Source organism: Hyla sarda, chromosome 2, assembly GCF_029499605.1.
Source record: "Hyla sarda isolate aHylSar1 chromosome 2, aHylSar1.hap1, whole genome shotgun sequence".
NCBI lineage: Eukaryota > Metazoa > Chordata > Amphibia > Anura > Hylidae > Hyla > Hyla sarda.
The window spans coordinates 144,883,592-144,905,626 of NC_079190.1; the positions used below are offsets into that span (position 1 = coordinate 144,883,592).

The 22,035-nt window shown below is 41.2% G+C and overlaps 1 protein-coding gene across 1 annotated transcript; it reads right to left on the reverse strand.

The window, feature by feature from the left end:
• Positions 1-3,223: 3,223 nt before the first annotated feature.
• KCTD12 (potassium channel tetramerization domain containing 12) lies at positions 3,224-7,319 on the reverse strand. The gene has a single exon (XM_056555537.1). It carries the CDS (start codon positions 7,068-7,070, stop codon positions 6,096-6,098), a length of 975 nt encoding a protein of 324 aa, XP_056411512.1. The 5' UTR covers positions 7,071-7,319; the 3' UTR covers positions 3,224-6,095.
• Between the last annotated feature and the right edge of the window lie 14,716 nt (positions 7,320-22,035).

Below are 22,035 nucleotides of genomic sequence, written 5' to 3' on the forward strand. Positions count from 1 at the left end.
GCATCAGGGCCGGAGTACCCCTTTAAAAGAGAAATGTGGCACAAAACTTTTAACTTTCCCTATGCTCGGGCTGCAAAAACTAAAAAAACTAACTTCAACTCACCTTCCCACGTTCCCCCGTTGCTCAAGTATTGGCGTCCAGTTCCTTGGAACGTCACACTGTGGTCAGCGTATCGCCTGCCGCAGCAATGTCCCACCTCTGCCAGTGATAGGCTGCATTCACTGTCATGTAAGGAGCCGGCCCGAGGGCTGCACCTGAAAAAGGCTGGGTTTACATATGTCCAGCATCTGGCATAGGTGAACTCAGCCTAGATCTCGATGCAGCTGATGCCACAACTGATGACAATGTGCGTCAGTTGTCATCAGTTGTATGGCATCCGGAGTCCAATGTTTCTGGCGAGTCCAACAACCCGGCTTCAAAATTGAGATACTGCATGATTGTGTACTGTCCTATTTAAATGAATAAAATCAGTTCTACCATCAGTTTCCCTATGCTAGATGCCTGATATATGTGAACCTAGCCTAAGAAAGGTGCATCTGTGCTAATAGGGAAGATTGTTAGGAGTTTGAAGGAAACTAGGATATCATAAAAGCAACAACACAAGTAGAGGGCAAGATAGAGCTGATAAAAGGCTATTTATATAGTGCCAACAGTTTCCGCAGCACTTTACACTTTACTAATTAATAAAAAAAAAAAAAAGGGAAAGAGAGGACAAAGGACAGGATAAATTTACAATAAAAAAAAAAACTTTTAATTTCATGCTGACAAATTCTAGACACCTGACAAAAAAATAGACAAACTCTAAGTTATCATGTTGGAGAAATATTATGACATATATCGTAAAAAAAGGCCACTAGTAAGGCTGGAAAACACCACCTAACTGTGACAATCAAAAAGGGCATAGATCCACTGACAAAAACGCAATATTATCAATCTGGAAAGCAGTAGAAAGATCATACATGGAATATTGTGTCCAGTTCTAAGCACCAGTACAGAAAAAAGACATATTTGATGCCAAAAAAAAAAAATAAATGGAAAAAAATGTAATTGCTGTGCTGAGAAGAAGAGATTTTTAAATGGAATAAAATTAACCAAGTTAATGATTCAGGAATCACAGCACAACACAGCACATACTTCTTACCGCTAAGCCAAAACATATCGCTGGTAAAAATGCACTGAACAGACTAGCCTCGTGCTAGGCTGATGATTTACATGCTTCACTACTCTAATTGTCATGTGGGGAGGAGTGTGACTGATGTACTGGTTTTGCAAGGTACTATGTGAGCAGACATTAAAGAAACAGCAGCAAAGCAAGGAAGGGGTTACACTAAGCACTGCAGACTGCTGCAGACTAAAGGGAGGGGGAGATTAGATACAGTGGGAAGAGTGGGAAAATACAAAAGCAACACAGCAAAAAAAAGGGGGTTACACAAAGAAACTGCTGCTACTGAGATGAGAGGAAAGTCTTGATTTACATTGCATGGACAGTGCAGGTCCTCTAGAGAACAGACAGAACTTGCATAGACAGTCTCTCTTTCTCACTCTCTTAAACAGAGCACATGTTAAGCCCAGGTTTAACTTCCTTTATGTTGTTCAGGTCTCTTTCATATTTAAGACAGAATTCCCCTGACAACAGGCAGTGGAGAGCAGATTGCGGGGAAAGGAGACACCTAGTGGTTAAGACCTTGAGCTGTTTTGGGGGGGGGGGGGGGGTACGGAGTATTTTTGTGATATACAGAAATGTTAGGCATTACATTAGCTATCAAATGAAGTGAAGTTGAAATGACAGTGACCATTTAAACTAAGAGCCCTATCAAGCCAAATGAAAAGCTTTCTTTTACTTAGAGAAAAGTTATGCCCTAAAACACAAGAAACAATAAGACACTGAACTATTGATATAATGTATTTAAAATGCAAGATTTCCAGTTCAATTGCTGCATACTTTTAATGTAAAGTGTCTTATTAACATAAAATCCTGCTCGCTCTCTTGGGAAGCCTTACAGTACAATGTTCTCTGTGCTGTCTGGTGCTGTCTGACCTACTTCTATTAACATACAACACATCCCCTATCAAACACAAAGCAGCGTCTTCATGTCTTCAATATTGCAGCTGCACCAGAAGAGCCACAGACAAAATGCTGAAGACAAGGGCAAAGCAGGGAGCGACGAGCAGACATGGCAATCATTCATCTCATACAAAACAGCAGGTCTTGTATGTTAGGTATTAGGCTAGGTTTGAACTAAGTGTGTTCCCTATATACCTTTTTTGTGTACTTCAAAAAAAGGCATGCAAGAAGCAAAAAACTTTTTGCACACTATACTCATCTCAGAGGCACAGACACACAACCAGTTCCTCTTTAGGGAATCTGAAGTAATGAAAACAATACACTGTCCATAAAACAAGGAACAAAATGTATTTACTAAACATTAGTACTTTATTAAAATAAGCAAGAGGACAAAAAAGTCAGCATTGACATTGTATTAGGCCCATTGTTAAAACATATTATAACCTCACAGTTGCTAGCTGAGACATCTCCTTTTGCTATAGGAAAAGCAACATTTATTGGTATACACACAAAGAATAAGTAAGATACTTCATTATTTTATTTTTCGAAGACTGTTTATAGTATTTCAGCCTCTATATGAGAAGGAAATTAGATACATGATGTATCTATTTTCCATGTATATATTGTGCAAGTTCTGTAAGCTAGTTATGTACCTTCAAAGCACTAATATATGATTAAAAAACTAAATGATTCCTGTAAAATGTTTTCTCTATATATATGTACATGAACTTTTTATGTATTTACATACAAGCTATTCTGCTCTCTAATGCCTTTACAGCCAATGCAGAGAATTAATCTCCCAAACTGAGTTTTAAAGTAGAGTACATTTTTATACAGACATTTGCCCAGGTTCTGTGAAAACTTACAAAAAAAGAAAAGCCTATACTTACCTCCATCGCTCCCCCACAGCACTGTTATCATGGCGCCTGGTTTCTGGTAAACTTCGCTTCCCTGAGATATAAGCGGCACATAACATTGTCACCCAAGTAATCAATGGCTGAGGCGGGACACCACTGTGGCCAGTGATTGGCTGAGTAGTGATGTGACATATTGGCCCTGATTTACTATTGTAAACCCGACATGTTTTGTTGCGTTGTGCGCCAGATCCTGGCGCATTGCGACAGATTCTGTCTAATTGCATACAGAATTCTGTCTCATTGCGCAAGAAATGAAAAAAAAAAACGACCAACTCTCCATTTTAGTGAGAAAACCTGAAAAGGGGGTGTGGTCATCGGGGAAAGGGGGCATGTCCCTGATATTTTTACAAAAACTCAACATATTTACTAAGGTTTCCACAGAAAATTGGTGGTGGATTTCAGCTGAGGAAAACCCTACCGATCAGAGCATGTGTAAAAAAAGCAATATGTAGGGAAAAGTGCAAAATGTAGGGAAACCTTAATAAATAACGAGGGGAAAAAAATTGGGAATTAAAATCCACAAAGAATACTACACTCCACTCTTAGTAAATAAGGGCATTTGTCTTCAGCTCTGGGAAGTTAAGTTTACCAAAGAACAGGCACGGTGATAATGGGGCTACGGGGGAGTGATGGAGGTAAGTATAGTTTTTTTTTAATGTTCTCACACAGTCTAGGCAGATTTCTGTAAAAAAAAAAAGGGTTTTGCTGGATAACCATGTAGTGACAGCAATTTACAGAAAAAAACTGCTAACGCTGGCTATGATCAAAATTGTTTCTGCCCAATTTTCTAACTGGGCCATGTAAGGGACATTGAGTTCTTATTCAATTAAATGAAAACATTGGTATCTCTACGTTATGCTCCCATTAAACACCATTAACACCTATGGTGTTGCTGTAGCATCTAGGTGCCTATGGCCAACCATATGAATATTCAACTAGGGGATGATCTAGTGCATCCCATATTATAAGAAACATTGATATGATATAGGTAGGCATATTTGGCCTAAGATTATTTGGCATACAGACTACATCTCAGTTTATGATAATACAGTCCAATGCAAATGCTGAAAGCTGTAGACAATCTTAAATTGGACTAAAGTGGGGCTTATTTCTAAATGTTCAAGTATTGTGTCACACAATACAAGTGACATTCAAGTGACATTGATTATACTGTAGCATTCCAAAGTATTCATATTTCTTTAGCCCACTCTAAAGAGATATTTGGCAAAGCAAGAATAAATGATTTAACCCAGTGGTTCCATTAACCGTAAAATGAACATTTAAGCTTCTAAATTATAAAATGGCTTCAAATGTAAATAATGTTTATTGCTTCTTTGAAATTTTCATATTTTTAAAGAAAATAATACTACATATTGTGAGTTGATGCATTCATAGAGATCAGGTGACCACACCGGCCCAGGATACTACATAACACACACATGGCACATCTACAATGCTCAGCAGCTGCAATAAAGGGATGAGCTTATTGTTGTTTCTGTTATTTATTTTATATTATTGCCAAGAAAAATTTTAAACAATGAAATTAATATGAACAAAATCTTTAAATCTTTGGTAAAGCCATTGTTATTTGAACTCTGCATGTAATTAAATAATGAAAAGCATATATATATATATATATATATATATATATATATATATATATAGACATACTGTTTAATAATAGCTGATTAATAAAAGATGTGCTTCTGTAGACAACAAGGATTCAGAGAGCATATCAAGTCAAGCTCAATGCGTATGAAGAGCTGCTGCAGTAAAGGGATTATAAATCATTTTCGCTCCACTGCCTGAGCGTATGCATGTGTCTGTGTCTGTCTGTGTGCAGTGAAACCACAGCAACATCTTCACTAATATGCATCTAAATACATATAAAAGTATTTATTTTCATCTTGTTACCTTTAAAATGCCCCAGAATACATTCAAAGCTAAATGCCAATTAGAATTGTCATCTATCATTTCCTTATGGTAATAGACCAGGACACACATAAATGACCAGTACAGCAGTTCCTGCACTATAAGGTGGCTTTGTCCATCTTTATTGGGCTCATGCACAATACTAAGTATGTGAATGGAGCATATAAAGTGCACAACGCAGATCAGATAAGTGCACAGGCCCTATTAAATGTATTACTGAGAGGTTGTTTACTTACATAGTCTAGCAGCTCCTCTGTATATAAGCCCTTTGTTGATTTTTTATTAACTTTTAAAAGTGATAAATCACATTGCTAGAACATACAGAACATACGTTATACTTACAAGCCTATTATTGAATAACAAAAACGATTTCCGTGAAATGTTATGATGGTGATAATAAACATATTGAACAAAAATGATGAAAACATAATAAATCTAGCCACAAGATAGTCTCCTGCACTCCACTGATATGACTATTACAATTCTAATCCCTATTGTATTTTATAATGAAGGCAGTGGAGACAGTACATTGATAAAATGGGGAAATAAAAGAAAAAGCTGCAGGATTAATAAATGACTTAAAAGAGAAATTGAACCATTAAGATGTTGAGTTTCTATGCGCTGATTACATTGCAGTGTAATGGGAGATTATTGGTGTGTTCCATATAACTGCACACTTATTAATATTTTAGTATTAAATACAGAGTTAAATGTTTAATAAGATCTTCATACTTACACTTCCTCTACAGTCTCTATCTTTTCCCTGCCTCCCCCCTTAGAAAAATATGAGGCAGTCATGTGGTATTTTGTGCCTCTTACCTTCCTAACCTGAAAGATCTAATGGTGTGCTGACAAATTCCAGCAGTACGCAGTTGAGAAATGTTACTTTAAATTCTTTCAGCCTCTCTGATACAAGGAGACAGCTTATCTCAGACGTGAGAGACAATGTTCTGAGAATACTTCAATACACCCATGTGATAACTAGCGAAGCACAAATCTTAAGCTTTAACGATTGTTGTGCTGCCCAGAAAGTGCATCTTTATTGGTAATTTTCTGGAAGTAGGTGAATCAGTTCCACATCCTTTGGTTAGAGTCTTTGTAGATTGTGAAGGTTATAATATAGGTGATAGAATAAGCTCAGCTGTATATTTTGTGCATCTTAGAATGTGTTCAAAAGGTTTCAGTCTCTGCAGAAGACATATTCGGTGTAGCTGGTCCACACTTTGTCCTCACTCTGGTCATTGCTGGCAAAAGCACATGTTCCAGTTGAACTACATGCCACCATGTGAAAACCAGCTTCAGACAACTTGTCAAAAGCTTGCTCCAGAAAGTTAAATTTGAGGTAGTACCTGGAAGTGTACCTCTCTGGGGGTCTATCAGGATCTCGGCTTTCATTTAAGGTTTCTCCAAAAACTTCTTTAGCCAGAGAGGTTTTGCCACAAACAGTTATACGGGCAACTCTTCGAAATTTGGCATCAGCTTGTGCTTCACGGCCTATCGTATACGAACCTCGATAGCCAACTGTAATGTATCCAGATCTTCTGCCTTCAAGGGATTGAGAAGGAGTGAGTCTAGGAACTGAGGCAGGGCTGCAGGAAGAGGAGGCATTGAAACGATATGGATCTAATGTTGGGGAGGGCACCCCAGCAGCAGGAGAAGATGAGGCTGGAATGACTGCCGTGTCCAGGTCTGAATCTTGAGTGGCTGCTGGGGTGAGAAGCAAAGGTGGTTCCTCACCTCCTATGGAGCTGTCCTTACTGATACGCAGGGGACTAAGACGTTTCACTAGTTCAGGAAGCTGGAAGTGCTCTGCTTCTCTTTGCAGACGACTTCTCTCAGGAAAGTAATCTGGCAGAACAAGCTGCAGGTCTCGTAGATAATCCAAAATATAACGAAACAGGAAACCATCCCTGTCCAGGAAGAAGCGACCCTTACTGTCCCGAGCCAGCTCTCCTGGTTTTTGTTGGGAAAACATACGCCAGAGTAGAGAGTCTGGAACTGACACAAGAGTAGTGTGTCTAGTCACATATACCTGTCCTCCAACATTTAGTTCCACTATTTCAGGAAACAAAGGATCCAAGGGTTTGCTCCCTGTGCAGCTACCACCTCCACCTCCTCCATTTGGCAATCCACGTGCACGGTCCGGTAAAGCCATGAAGGCTGGAAGGGAATTGATTTATTGGTAATCTCAGTCCCTTTACAGAGAAAATAATTTGAAGGAGAGAAAATTTGAACAAAACAGGAAATAACTAAGTACTGAGGTGCTCCAGCAGCCAGCGTTGGTTCTAGTGCATTTAGTGTCCCTCTCTGCAGGTTCAGTGCAAAGACTGCAAGAAGCAACAATAGCTTAGAACATACTGCCTTGTTTTCCTTTCTCTCGTCCCTGGGTTTCTGATTGAGAGAGCTGGCAGGGTCTGTGTTTTTATGTAGAATTGCACACTAGAGGCGTGGGAGGGAAGAGGGGAGGGAGATGGAGGAAGCGCAGGCACAGCTGATCACATATATACAGAAAGGGGATGTGTGCACAGGATTTGCATGCTTTGCAGATGTAACTGATGTTTCAGTACAGGAAACATGCTTAGCTACGCTGCTCCTGTGTTGAGATGCATACCCACATATCCAGGAGACAGGCAATGTAAGCAAGTATAAGGCACCAAAAAGTATTTTTCTTATAATATGCAACAAAGAACATTTATCTGATAAAATTTCACAGAAAATAATTGCATCTTAAAAATAATATTCCCATCAGATAAAGTAATGGCACATCACCAGAGATAAGATTCCCTACCGATGATGGATGGCAATTGTTATAAGAGAAGAATACCTCTTTATGGCTAGTTCACATGTCACCATTGAAATTAATAATAGCAGATGCAGAAACACTTAAAATGCATACTGTCATTTATATGATTATAATAATTAACCCCATGAGGACCAATTCAATTCACAAGTCATGCTAGCTACCCTGTTCAATAGGAAAAGCTGAAAAATGTTATCTACATGTAATAATTTTATTACTTGGGAAAAATTACCATTACTTTATGTATCCTGGCTCTGTTGCTCTAAAAATGTGTAAGTATATTAATTAGAATACTAAAATAAATGGTTTGGCAAAGCATATGACATGTTATTACAACCTAATACACATCAATGGATAAACTTCCTTAACCTCTGTATAACCAGGACATTTTTAAAACACAGTGATTAAAAAAATCTATAAATACTGTAAATAGTACAAAATTCAATATCAAATAACACCTATCTTGTGGATGAAATGATCTGGGGAGTATGGCACATACTATTGTACACTTCTTGACCAACAAAATAATGCACCAAGAATTGAGTTGTTGGAATGGAATAAAACGTTATGTGTGTGAATGTAATGATAATACCGTAGATTTACAGTAAGTGATTATGATGTTAGAGCAAAAGGATGGCTTTATTAGGGAAAACTGTGTATCCTGTTGGGCGCCTTAAGCCTGGATAGAAGATGAGATATCTTTGGACATGGAGGCAGACAGGTTCTGTATGGCATCCCGGGGCACATTTGTCCATAGATGTTACAGCTGGGCCTGTAGATCCTGCATCTGTGTTAGTTGCCGAAGCTGGCATAACAGCTGGTCCCATAAATGCTCAATTGGTGATCAATCTGGCGGCCAGTCAGGCAAAAAATATGCTGCAATCTAGTGAAGACATTCCTGAGAAATCCATGTTGTGTGCTGCGGAAAAATGCCAGGTAAACCCCCACCATGAGAGGCAACACATGTGGCTGCAGGATGCCCTGCACACATCACAGAGCTGTTAGTGTCCACAGTTTCACTACTCAGAGTGACTGACTGACATATGCGATGGTTCCCCATATTATCACACCAGCAGTTGGGTCAGCATGTCACTCAACAGTAAAGGCAGGATTGCAATGCTCACCAGAAGGCTTCCATATTTGAACCTGACAATCATTGGATTTGAAAGAGAACATCTCTCTAAAGACAATAGAGGAGATCAATAAAATAAAAATTGTTTCTAAAGACAATAAAGCTTTAGCAACGTGAGCAAGCAGTCCAGAAGGCCTCCAGTGGTGGTGTGCGAGAACAGTATTCACACCACTGACGCATTTGTTGAAGACCAAGGACATTGGGGAAGATTTATCAAAACCTATCCAGAGGAAAAGTTGTGAAGTTGCCCATAGCAACCAATTAGATTGCTTCTTTCATTTTTGAAAAGGCCGCTGAAAAATGAAAGAAGCGATCTGATTGGTTGCTATGGGCAACTCCGCAAATTTTCCCCTGATAAATCTCCCCCTATATGATTCTAGCCAGTAGCAGCCCAGCTTGCTCATTTATGACACCACTGCAAACGAACAGATGGTTGCCGGCTGTCAATGGAAGTTTGTCAAAACCATCTTGCTTCTCTTAGTCCAGTCATGCGCTCTCTCTCAAAGTCTGCCAACTGAGCGAAATGTTTTTTAAGTCCGTCATAAGAGCAAGGCCAGCACCACCTATAGGCGAGGTAAGTGCTGGCCTGGAGCATCCTTTGGATGAGGGTGCCACAAATGTGTAGAGGGAGTTAGGCAGAGGGCTGCTGAGCCCCTTCCCTGCTGTGGAAGCCTGACATATGTAATTGCTGTTACTGAGTTACTGACTATGGGGAGTGCAGTTCGGTACAGCAGCACATCGCACAGTAAAACACTGATACTGCACAGCAGGTCCTGTCAGTGTCACTGTGGCTGCGCTGCTATGTTTGTGTTGTGCCACTTGCTTGAGAGCCTTCTCTACTGGGCTGGCTCCTCCTCCTAACACAAGGAGCCGAAGGCCACCATAGCACTGCAAAGGAGAGATGGGCAGCAGCTGACTGCAGAAGGACAGTCAGATGGTGAGCACAAACAATGATTGCAGTGCAGCACCTTAGCAAATCTGTACTATAAAGCATGTAGGGGCTTGTGGGGGTGACTTTAAAGCATGTGGGGTGGGGGCACTATAAAGCATGTAGGGGCTTGTGGGGGTACACTATAAAGTAAGTGGGGTGCACTATAAAGCATGTGGAGTCAGGTACCCATTAAAACATGTGGGAGTGGGGGGTGCACTATAAAGCATCTAGGGCAGTGGCTCTTAACCTGGGGCCCCGAGCAGAGCCGGTGTTTGCCCGTCCTGTAGCGATGGGGCAATTCCCCCCATCACTATTAACTCCCTGTTAAAAATGCAGGGCCGCCGGGACGTCACTGACGTCCCGTGCGTGCGCCCATGGAAATGAAGGAGCCAAGGACCGGAGGATAGAGAAGGAGGAAGATGCGCGCTGGCCAGCTTGGTAAGTGACCAGCGGCACGTCATCTTCGGTGCTCCGACCACTGGTCCCGAGACCTACTGCTATAGCCGGAGCGGTGGTTGGAGCACTAAAGTGGGCAGTACACAGGCATACAGTCTCCAGCCATACACTGTATATGGCTGGAGGCTGTATGTCTGTGGGGGAACACTGCCTACATCAGTGGTCTTCAACCTGTGGACATCCAAATGTTGCAAAACTACAACTACCAGTATGCCCAGACAGCCGTTGGCTGTCCGGGCATGCTGGTAGTTGTAGTTTTGCAACATCTGGAGGTCCGCAGGTTGAAGACCGCTGGCCTACATAATGTGGGGGAACACTGCCTGCCTAATGTGGGGGAACACTGCCTGCCTAATGTGGGGGAACACTGACTGCCTAATGTGGGGAACACTGCCTGTCTAATGTGGGGGAACTCTGTCTGCCTAATGTGGGGGGAACTCTGTCTGCCCTAATGTGGGGGGAACTCTGTCTGCCTAATGTGGGGGAACACTGCCTGCCTAATGTGGGGGAACTCTGTCTGCCTAATGTGGGGGAACTCTGCCTAATGTGGGGGAACTGTCTGCCTAATGTGGGGGAACTCAGTCTGCCTAATGTGGGGGAACTCTGTCTGCCTAATGTGGGGGAACTGTCTGCCTAATGTGGGGGAACACTGCCAACCTAATGAAGGGGAACACTGCCAACCTAATGAAGGGGAACACTGCCTGCCTAATGTGGGGGAACACTGCCTGCCTAATGTGGGGGAACTCTGTCTGCCTAATGTGGGGGAACACTGCCTGCCTAATGTGGGGGAACACTGCCTACCTAATGTAGGGGAACACTGCCATTGTTGCCAAAATGACATGAGAGTGGCACTTACCAAGGTAAAGCCGCGCATTTCTGAACTGGTCTCTGAAAGACAACAACAGAAGTCACGCTGATTTGCAGTAAATGTTCATTATGTTTTTGTGTGAAAATCATGTTTTCATGGTTGTGTTCTTTGTTCCTAATGGTTTTGTTCATTTTGTGCACCTATGTATAAATATATACTTAAAGGGGTTCTCCGATGCTTACACATCTTATCCCCTATCCAAAGGATAGGGGATAAGATGCCTGATCGCGGGAGTCCCGCAGCTGGGGACGCCCGTGATCATGCACGCGGCACCCCGTTTGTAATCAGTCCCCGGAGCGTGTTCGCTCCGGGTCTGATTACGGGCGACTACAGGGCCAGCGGCGTGTGACATCACGCCTCCGCCCCTCAATGCAAGCCTACGGGAGGGGGCGCGAACACGCTCTGGGGACTGATTACAAACGGGGTGCCGCGTGCATGATCACGGGCGTCCCCAGCTGCGGGACTCTCGCGATCAGGCATCTGATCCCCTATCCTTTGGATAGGGGATAAGATGTGTAAGCACCGGAGAACCCCTTTAAATATATACCTCCTATGTTTTGAATTTGAAAAAATCATATTTTATTTTTCCTATTAAGAGGGGTTCGGTGAATGCGCATATGAAACTGGTGGGGTTCAGTACCTCCAACAAGGTTAAGAACCACTGATCTAGGGGCTTGTGGGGTGCATTCTAAATCATGTGGGGGCTTGTGGAGATGCACTATAAAGCATGTAGGGGCTTGTGGGGATGCACTATGAAGCAATTAGGGGCTTGTGGGGATGCACTATAAATCATGTAGGGGCTTGGGGAGTGCATTCTAAATCATGTGGGGGCTTGTGGGGATTCAGTATGAAGCATGTAGGGGGGTACTAAGAAACATGTAGGGGTGGGTGGTGGACTATTAATAATGTGGAGGCTTGGGTGCATTATGAAGCATGTGGGATTGGGTTAGCGGGTTCACTATAAAACATGTGGGGAATGCACTATAAAGAATGTAGGGGTACACTATAAAACATGTGGTGCTTTGGGTGGTACACTATACAGCATGTGGGGGTGCAATCCAAAGGCATGAATATCCTCAGCCTTCATATCCTCGTCCCTTAGTCTCTATGTCCTCCTCCCTCATTCTATGCCTCCATGTCTTCATCCTTAGCCATGATAGATATTGTCTCTTCTTACTGTTAGTATGAGGGTGTATGAACTATGTAAGAACACAAGAAGCAATTATGGATTTGTGCAGCTCACACGAAGACTATAAACGAAGAATACACCAAGGTTACTGTGATTTGGGGTGTGGGACATTGTGTATCACAGTTTTTATGTGATTTGAGTTGGGGAGGTGATATTGTATCTGGGCTGCTGGGTTTGTGTGCCAGGGCTCCTATTCAGTTCGAGTCTGGCCCTGGCACCATGGCCGATCATCGCAAGTTGCACACTGATGCCACCAAATCACTGTTCATACACTTGTAAGTGGCAGCAGCCACTTTAAAAATCGCGAGTGTCTTTAAATCTCCCATCACCACCACAACTACACATTCTGGCAGTGCAGGGGGCCGGACCCAGAGTTAAGCGTGTGGCACATGTACTGTACTCTTTCCCCAAAACTTATCACTCCCACTGCTGCTTCCACCAGTTATTGTACCAGTGCCCAGACAAGCAGCTGCTTTTTAAAAGTCCTGCCTGGCAGCTGCAGACAGTCCCTCTCTCTTCAAGTCTCCCACAGGCAGTCACTGGCTCCAACAGCAACAGCCCCTCATTCTTTCATCTGTTCTCCTGCTTGCTGAGCCAGGCTGTCCATAGCAGGGTACTACTATTCAGTGTTGACTGTAACAATCTTTAAAAAGGTCAGCTGTGCAAACAGGTGTATAGCCATGGGGGCAGAAAAATCTGCTTTTGCCTGGGGTGGCAAAAATCTTTGCACCAGCCCTGCATAGGTGAATGTTTAGCAGTCATCTATCTCTCACTAAGACATACACTGCCCAAAAGTATGGAAATACCCCATATGTGGATGTGGGGCACATGGCAGGGCTCAGAAGGAAAGCCATTTGGTTTTGGTAGAGTGGATTTGGCTGGAATATATGTTGGGGGCCATGTCATGTTTACAAAGCTCCCATTGTTCCAGGACAGTAAAAAAAAAAAAACAGCAAGGGACCCCATATCAGAAAAGATACCCCTCAAGTAATGTAACAAGGTGTGCAGTGTGACAGAATAGTGACTTGTGAAAATGAAATATTAAATTTTTCACATAAAAACATTGATGTTGCCTCACCTGATTCCTCACCATTCTCATGATCATTGAAACTTCACAAGGTGAGATCTTGCATAAAGTCCCCGACCGAGTGCGATTGACAGTTATTTTTTTTAATTTGGAATCTGATTATTGCTTCTATGGACAGGTGTACTTTATGTGTGTATGCCATTAACAATTTCCATCCACAATTTACTACTGTAACTTAAAACTACTGTATGTAATTTCCCTTTTTTTTACTACAATAACTTTATTTACTTTTAGTGCCTTTTAGATTGCTTTTTGTGATTTTTTTAACATTATAGTTTAATAGTTTGGACAAACGGCAATACCAAATATGTTATTTTTTTTATATATTTTTAAAAACATTTTTTGACTAATCCATCCATTAAGCCCCCAATAAAACAGCTGGTGTCAGTTTTCTAAACAGTTCAAATATCCGGCACTGGAGCTCACTCCATACTTCATACATACAGCCCGCGCCCCGCCCCATACACTGTTGACAGCAACCACAATGAGTATACTTCTCCTGTGCCGCCAATAGGTTAATAGAGGACTATATTGTGCAGGAAATTCAGTTGTATTCTGAGGAACAAAAATATTTTCCAAATACATCCTTGTTTTCCCAGCACATCAGGCGTTTTGGATTATATACGCTATATTAAACGATTTCAGACGTGGAATCAATTTCTTGAAATATGAAACTTGTGGTGAAGCCAAGAAGAAGAAAGAAGGTTTAAAATAAGCAAGGACGAGACATACTGTATATATGATGCACTGCTATGTTTCTCATTACAGAAATATGTTTGTGCAAGTTTAAAAATGAACTGCAATAAATTATTAGAAAGAAGGGTTTGATAACTATGAATATCATTTAGATGCTTTTAAGTAGTTTAGGTTGGCTCTAGTAAAGACTTGGAAACATAAGAAGCCAGTGGTGTAGCTATAGAGGTCACAATGGTTGCAATTGTGAATTGGCCTCTTAGCCCCTGCCACTACACCATATTGCTGCCCCCTCCTTGCTTTCCCTAGCTGCATTGCTAGGTCACACATACCCATCGATGGAGTCCTGGATGACCATGCCACAAAGAGAACTGAAGAGGAGGAGGGTAAGTGTCCAACCCCAGGGTGTGCTAGGGATCCCTGACGGGGTGGCCATCATATAAAATAAACTCAACCATGCTCTGGTTCAGCCCCATTCAGCATCCGACAGTCAGCCCCCTGTCCTCCTATTGCAGTGTTGTCTCATTATATTTGATGGAGAGGAGGGTCAGGGCACACTAGGTACAGGAAGAGGGAAAGCATTGCATATGCTCATGCTGCTGCATTTGGACCTGCCTTTGGCCTGAGAAGGGAGCGGGGCACTGTGTGGATGGATAGGGGACAGGAGAGATAACTGTCAGCTAAATTAATGCTGTGTCAACAGTTATTAAAAGTGTATGGTCACCTTAAGTACCCTCTAGGTTTTCACCCTTGATCCCACTCCGTGATGCAGAAGCTGGACTTCTGCTAGTAGACGGTAACAGGTTTGTTCCAAAGCATGTTTCCACTGTGAGTAGTGGCTGTCCTAGCAAAATAGATGTTATCAATACCTTCATCTGAGAGACTTTGTGAAAACTGTCAGAGAAAAGGAGTTATCTTTCTATGCAAATGTAGTTACCATAGGGACTACATTGGCAAAATAAAAAGAGAGTTTTGATGCAGAATTTGCGATGTTGTCAATGATGTACACCATAATTGTAGGACCCCAGAGGCAGGACATGTTCAAAAAGTAAATGGAGGGGATCCTAACCTCTCATTCTCTGTCTATCCTTCCACTAGAGGAGGAGACCTAGATAGGAGATCAGTACAAAAAATAACCCTGTGGATTTACAGGTTCAAGTCATTAGAGCCTCTGGGTTTAAATTAGGTCCCTCTTTTTTGTTACGATATTCCTTGTCATGACTTCTGACTAAATAGTGGTTGTTTGGGGTATGAAAACCTTATCTTTTTTCCCCATATTATACTCTAATAGTATCAATACTCTGCCTTATCTGCACAGGCTTATCTGCCAAGGCTTTCAATCATTTCACTAACAGTGGTCTTGGCATCATTGCTTCCCAGGAAAGGGTCCATTTAGGAATATATGTATAGGACACATTCTCAATGTAGGGAACAGTAAAAGTGTCCCTACCACCATCATGTCATTTCTTACTGTTCTGTAATTATTTGTTGCTCTAACTTTTTATTGAGAAGCCTATTTTGATGACGTCATTTCACTAACATTGACATTTGACTAACCAACATGCATCAGTTGGAGGATCATTTGCAGAGCTTAATGACCAAGTATAGATGTCTATCCATTTACTTACCTGTTTGTTACACATCGGTCATAGGATTTTCCACCTTGGTTTGCAATTAATTTAATCATGGGCAACAATAGCATTAAAATTGTGTATGTATGAACTGTTGACTAAATGTTCTCTTTAACGTTTTTCAACAAGATAGAAAATCAGTGCACTCAACCATGTCAGGTCTTCTTAATTTTTCATTCCAGAAATAGAAATAACATAAATCAGGGCTAGCTTCTGTCCTGTCCAAGCACTGATTTATGTTATTTCTATTTCTGAAATAAAGAATTAAGAAGACCTAACGTGGGTGAGTGCGCTGAACGTTGAAAAACGTTCATCAGTATACCTGCTATTGTATCAGTGAGCACCGCCAGTCTGTTTTGCCACCCTGAAGGTAGTGTGGATATATGTCCACAGAAGGGACACATTGATATATACAGTGGTGCAGAGTACACTCTACTAAGGAATCATAAATATTCTCTTACGCAACCTTTTTGACCTCAGTCTGTTACTAGATATGAGCATTATTTCAACAAGATAGAAAATCAGTGCACTCACCCATATCAGGTCTTCTTAATTCTTCATTCCAGAAATAGAAATAACATAAATCAGGGCTAGCTTCTGTCCTGTCCAAGCACTGATTTATGTTATTTCTATTTCTGGAATAAAGAATTAAGAAGACCTAACGTGGGTGAGTGCATTGAATGTTGAAAAACGTTCATCAGTATACCTGCTATTGTATTAGTGAGCACCTCCAGTCTGCTTTGCCACCCTGAAGGTAGTGTGGATATATGTCCACAGAAGGGACACATTGATATATACAGTGGTGCCGAGTACACTCTACTAAGGAATCATAAATATTCTCTTACGCAACCTTTTTTACCTCAGTCTATTACTAGATATGAGCATTTTGTTAACAAAATGTTATTGTGCCTAAGAACTCTATTTAGATGACTAGAAGAAACAACTGATCACATGTTGTTTACTTATGTCTCTGAGTATTTACCTATCAAAGTGTATCTGTGCCCCATGCATATTGGTGATGCAGTGGATTTGCATCACATGACTAAGTGAAACCACTGGTCACGTAGGTCTAATCCACGCCCCATTTTACCATCAGCCCATCAGAAACTGGGGTGCTTCATTGCCCCATGGCAATAGATCTAGCATCTGGACCTCCATATGTGACCAGAAAAGATTGTCGGTCACATGACAACAGCTCGTTAACTTCAGAGGAATCAGATGATCAGCACCAGTATCTTTTGGTATATGCACTGCTCCATCGGCTCCATACTCCTTCCACCTGTGGATGAGCAGCGACATTTTACCAATCACTGGCTCAAATGTCATCATGGGTGGCATCTCCTTTGAATGAAAAGGGAGCACGCGGTCGCATTACTCATAGTCTCCCCTGGGCCTACATAAAGCTGTACGCTATAGACCATCACCATGTCTGACCTTGCTAGCCCCTCATTTTCCCCTGTTGAGTTAGGGGCCTGAAATGCAATGGGGCATGATTCTCAACCAAAGAACCAGAGATTGATGGAAAATGTAATATGATTATTCCATTAGTTATTCATTGGGACTGAGTGTTTGGGCATATGTTTGTATTACCAATATTTAATTGTTTTGGTGGTCCCTAGAGAGTTGCTTTATCTTGACAAGTAATGATATGTGCAAATTCCTCTTTGTTTTATATGTGCTACATCTAAAGTACTACATGTTGTATTTCTCTCTGTATCACAGGTGCTATATTAATAAAGAAAATGCAATTTATTTGAGTATTACTCTCCTCCTGTTACATGGATAGTGGTCAACTTTGCATTAATATGACTAGTCATAAGGTCTGATTATCAGTATTAGTAGTAGAAGAAGATAACAAACAATAGTCCAGACAATATTCAGTCAGGTGGGGAAAATAGTCTAGTGTGTAAGAATACGCCTGTTGTCTTTCCTTTTCCATCCAAAAGAAACAGACAGTATATACTTAGTGACATAGAGAGTTCTTTCCCTTTCTTTGTCTAATATTCAGGGACTGGACAGAAGCCAGAGGGGTAGGATCCGGTGTGGGGCCACCTTTCTACGGGCATCTACTCCGTCTTAGATAAGGGGTAGATGGCAGGGCATCAGTTTAAGGTCATTTAGGTAGGTCGTCCATAAATAATTTTATTATTTTCTACACATAATAAAAGTAGAACAGAAAATTATTCATATACATAAACGTTCAACTGAAGTAGGTCATTTTGGGACATATTAAAGTCTTATTTAAGGATAATTGTATTGAGTGAAATTTTGAGAAACTTGACATTTCCTACATATTAAAATTTTTAAGCATGGCAAAATGTGAGAAGTAAATAAAATAAAAAAAGAAGGTTGCAGCAGCACTCTTGGTCAAAAAATGGAGTCTCTTAGGGCACTTCTTGATCAAAATTTGTCCCCCATCCACCACGCTGAGGTGGCCACATTTTGGATGGGGCCCTAACACTAATTTCACTCACCTCTGCTGGGCTTATAGCCTCTGACTGGGTGACATTCTGGATCCACTATCAATTTAAAAAAAACTCCTGTGAAACAGGGAGGGGTGCACGTCTACAGAGGGTGCCACCCCTAAATTGCACAGCAAAAACAAAAAGAGGTGAGGCCCAGCAGAGGTTAGTGAAATGAGTCTTAGGGTCCCATCTGAAGTGCGGCCACCTCGGCATGGTGGATGGGGGACATATTTTGATCAAAAGGTGCCCTAAGAGCCTCCATTTTTTGACCAAGAGTGCTGCTGCAACCTTTTTTGTATACTCTGTATTTGCCACAGCAGCGTGCACCCGTGTATTAGGTAGTTGTGCTGGCTATGTTTCTTTTTGTTTTTGCTGAGTAAATTTAAAGCCATTATGATGGATGAAAAACCAGAGTCTTTGCAGATTAATAAAGATAATTTTCATTAGGAGACTAATGTATCAGGTAGGACTTTAGCTAGACTTATATTATCAGCAAAGAGATAGGTTTATAGGAGTTATAAGGATGCAGATGGGACAGATAAATTGAACTTTTTTTTGTAGAATACTGTATTATACATCAACGCTATATACTTTCAATTTGATAAGTAGTAAGGAAGATGTAAGAAATTTTTAGCAGGGTATTAAATTATCATTCCTCCCCAATGAATTTAAACTTTTACTTGAGGCACCTACATCTCTGAATAAATGGAGGCTGCATTGGCAAGTCTGACGCTACATAAATCACCAGGGCATCGATGTACTGTCATTTTAGGTATTTAAAAGATATCAAAAGCCATCAATGTCAGAGTTATTGGAGGCTTGAAGTGATGCAATAGAAAGAGATCAATTACTTACTACCAGGAGAGAATAACGGATTGTCTTGATTTAGAAAACAGGGTAAGGTCTGTTGGCAATAGACTCACACAGACTTGTAAGAGAAGTAAAGAGAAGATGGTAAGGGTGGAGGACTGGCCAGGCATGTCTCCGGACCTAAACCCTATTAAGCATATGTGGACATCCTCAAACAGAAGTGGGGGAGTGCATGGTCTCTTACATCCACTACCTCCATGATGTCGTTCTGAAGTGGAAGAGGACTCTAGTAACAATCTGTAAAGCTCTGGTGAACTCCATGCTCAAGAGGCTCAAATCAGTGCTGGAAAATAATGGTGGCCACACAAAATATTGAAACTTTAGGCCAAATTTGGACATTTTCACTTAAGGGTGTACTCACTTTTGTTGCTCAGACTTAGACATTAATAGCTGTGTGTTGAGTTATTCTGAGGAGACACATTAAACACTGTTATGCAGGCTGCGCACTCACTAATTTACATTGTAGCAGAGGGTCATTTCTTCAGTATTGTCTCATAAAAAGATATAATAAAATATTTACTAAAATATGAGGGGTGTACCCACTTATGTGAGTGACTATATATATACATGCTGGAAAACTCACATTTAAAGAGTACCTGTCCCCAAACTAAACTTTTAATATATTGTTCCTTATGTAATTATAAGACACAGTGAGCAGAGAAGGGAAATCCGGCACAGCTTAGCCCAAGTGTAGCATTTCCATAAGTACGTTGGCAATATATTAGCTGGTGTAACAAAGATTTGAACCAACACGTAAATTCCGTTTTCGGGTGCTCAATCCCCAAAAGTAGAAAGTTCATAAGAAGAGCTTGTACAGTAGAAACAGGAGGCACTCACCACCAGGGTTTTGTGGAATTTTTCTTAACTTTATTTGGAACGTGCAGAAGCAAAAAGGACAAGTGTGGAAGCAGCCCACCGTGCAGAGGTAACAGCTATTTCACGCCACTGAAGAAGCGCCCTAAGGTGGCATGAAACAGCTTTTACCTCTGCACGGTGTGCTGCGTCCACACTTGTCCTTTCCGCTCCTGCACGTTCCAAATAAAGAAACGAAAAATTAAACGAAACCCCGGTGGTGAGTGTCTCCTGTTTCTACTGTACAAGTAATTATAAGACACTTTGCTGTTTACTTGCTGTTAAAATTCTCAACTTTTATATGTTTTTAATGTGATTGAAATAACGGCCGCTAGGTGGCTTTGTTCTGTTCCCTGCACAAGTCAAACAGTTAGTTTGGTCTCCACCCAGACTTGCAGAAGTCCAAACTCAGGAAGTGCATGTGGGGCATGGTGAGGCACAGGTCTTGCAGGCTTCAGTGACATTGGGCCTGCTGGGGAATGCCCACTTTCTCCTGCCGGGAGCTCAGACAATGGGAGCAAAGGGAACTGTATGATACAGAGCTTTTTAAAGCTTAGAACATTTTTTTTTAAGGGCAGGAAGGATGTTAGGAGTAGTTAGGGAGTATAGAGTATAGTATATTTTAGAAATAGTTAAAACACATGTTTCTTTATCTCTACTTGTTAGCCTGAAAACAAAGTTGCATGCTTCTTGCTTAAAAAATGATGGACTTCCATACAAACTTTCAACCCCTTTTTCATCCCCTTAAGGGTTGAATTTCAAAAAATCCTTTCTTATTCCTTATGAGTTTCTTATGAGTCAGTGAGTCAGGCCTTCTCTTTATATATATATATATATATATATATATATATATATATATATATATATCCCGCCTTTCTCCACAAAATTGGAATTCGGTGGACTCCTGCTGTCCCGATGTTCCCTGCCTGATGCCCATCTTTTACATAGTTTTGGAGGGAGGTTATTCAGTTAGTTAGATGGGTATACAGTCTTAGGGTTCCCGCGTCCACTCTTACATGTCACCTTGGGTTCCTAGAGGGAGACAAATGAGGATAATGGGATTCATATTGGTGTGTGTAGAATTTTTATCAGGCACATAAACTAATAGCACAGCACTGGTTTAGAGCCTCCCCACTGACTTTGAGCTGATTTTGAAATGTAATCACATCATTCAACTAGAGAAAGGGGTTTATACTAAGGCTATGAGAACATTTGAATCCATTTGGGGCCCCTGGATAGATACTCCTGGTCTACCCTCTGCCTACCTGCAGAGGTCTCCTATGGTCGCGTATCTAAGGGGAATGGGGGTCCCCAGGGGCAGATAGTGATGCTTTGCCCTGAAAGTCACCGATATTTTACCTTGAGAGGAACACAGGTTGGGGCTCCCTGACATATAAATCTGTCTTTTGTCTATCTATTTACTAACCCTACTGGTTTCCCATTCTTTATTTGTGTTTTGTGCTTCTGACCTACCTGTCCAATAAATATACTGATTATCTAGGCCTCATTTGCTGATGGTGCCTCTCTTGTTCTGTCCAACTGTGATGTCTGCCGAAGCTTTCTTAGTTCTGTGAATGCATTACTTCCCTTTTTTCTTTCATTTGGATATTTTATGCATATTGAAATGGATGAAGGAAGGGTTTGGGGTTTGCAATCTGAAGAAGGGGGAGGTGACCCCCGAAATGCATTAATTGTATGCATCTTTTATTGTCTTCTACAATAAACATTTTAAGAAGTACTCCTGTATCTCTGGAGTCCATGCATTACCACAGATGCAGCAACATCAGGTCATAAGATTTTTTTTCCTCTTTTTATACTGATTTCTAGCCAGGTGAGCGCAATTTAAGGAAAAACTACTAAAGGTGGGTGTTCCAAATTATTAAGAAGAGCACCATTTTCAAACAATATGGAGAAGAAAAAGGATCTCTCCTCTGCCAAAAAGAGTGAAAAAGTTCAGTGCCTTGGATGAGGTACGAAAACATTAGATATTTCACAAAAAACGTATGCGTGATCATCACACTATTAAGAGATTTGTGGCTGATTCAGAGCACAGATGGGTTTGCACAGATAAAGGCACATTGAGGGAGATTTCTGCCAGATCCATGTATTGGATCAAGAGAGCAGCTGCTAGAATACCATTACATAGTAT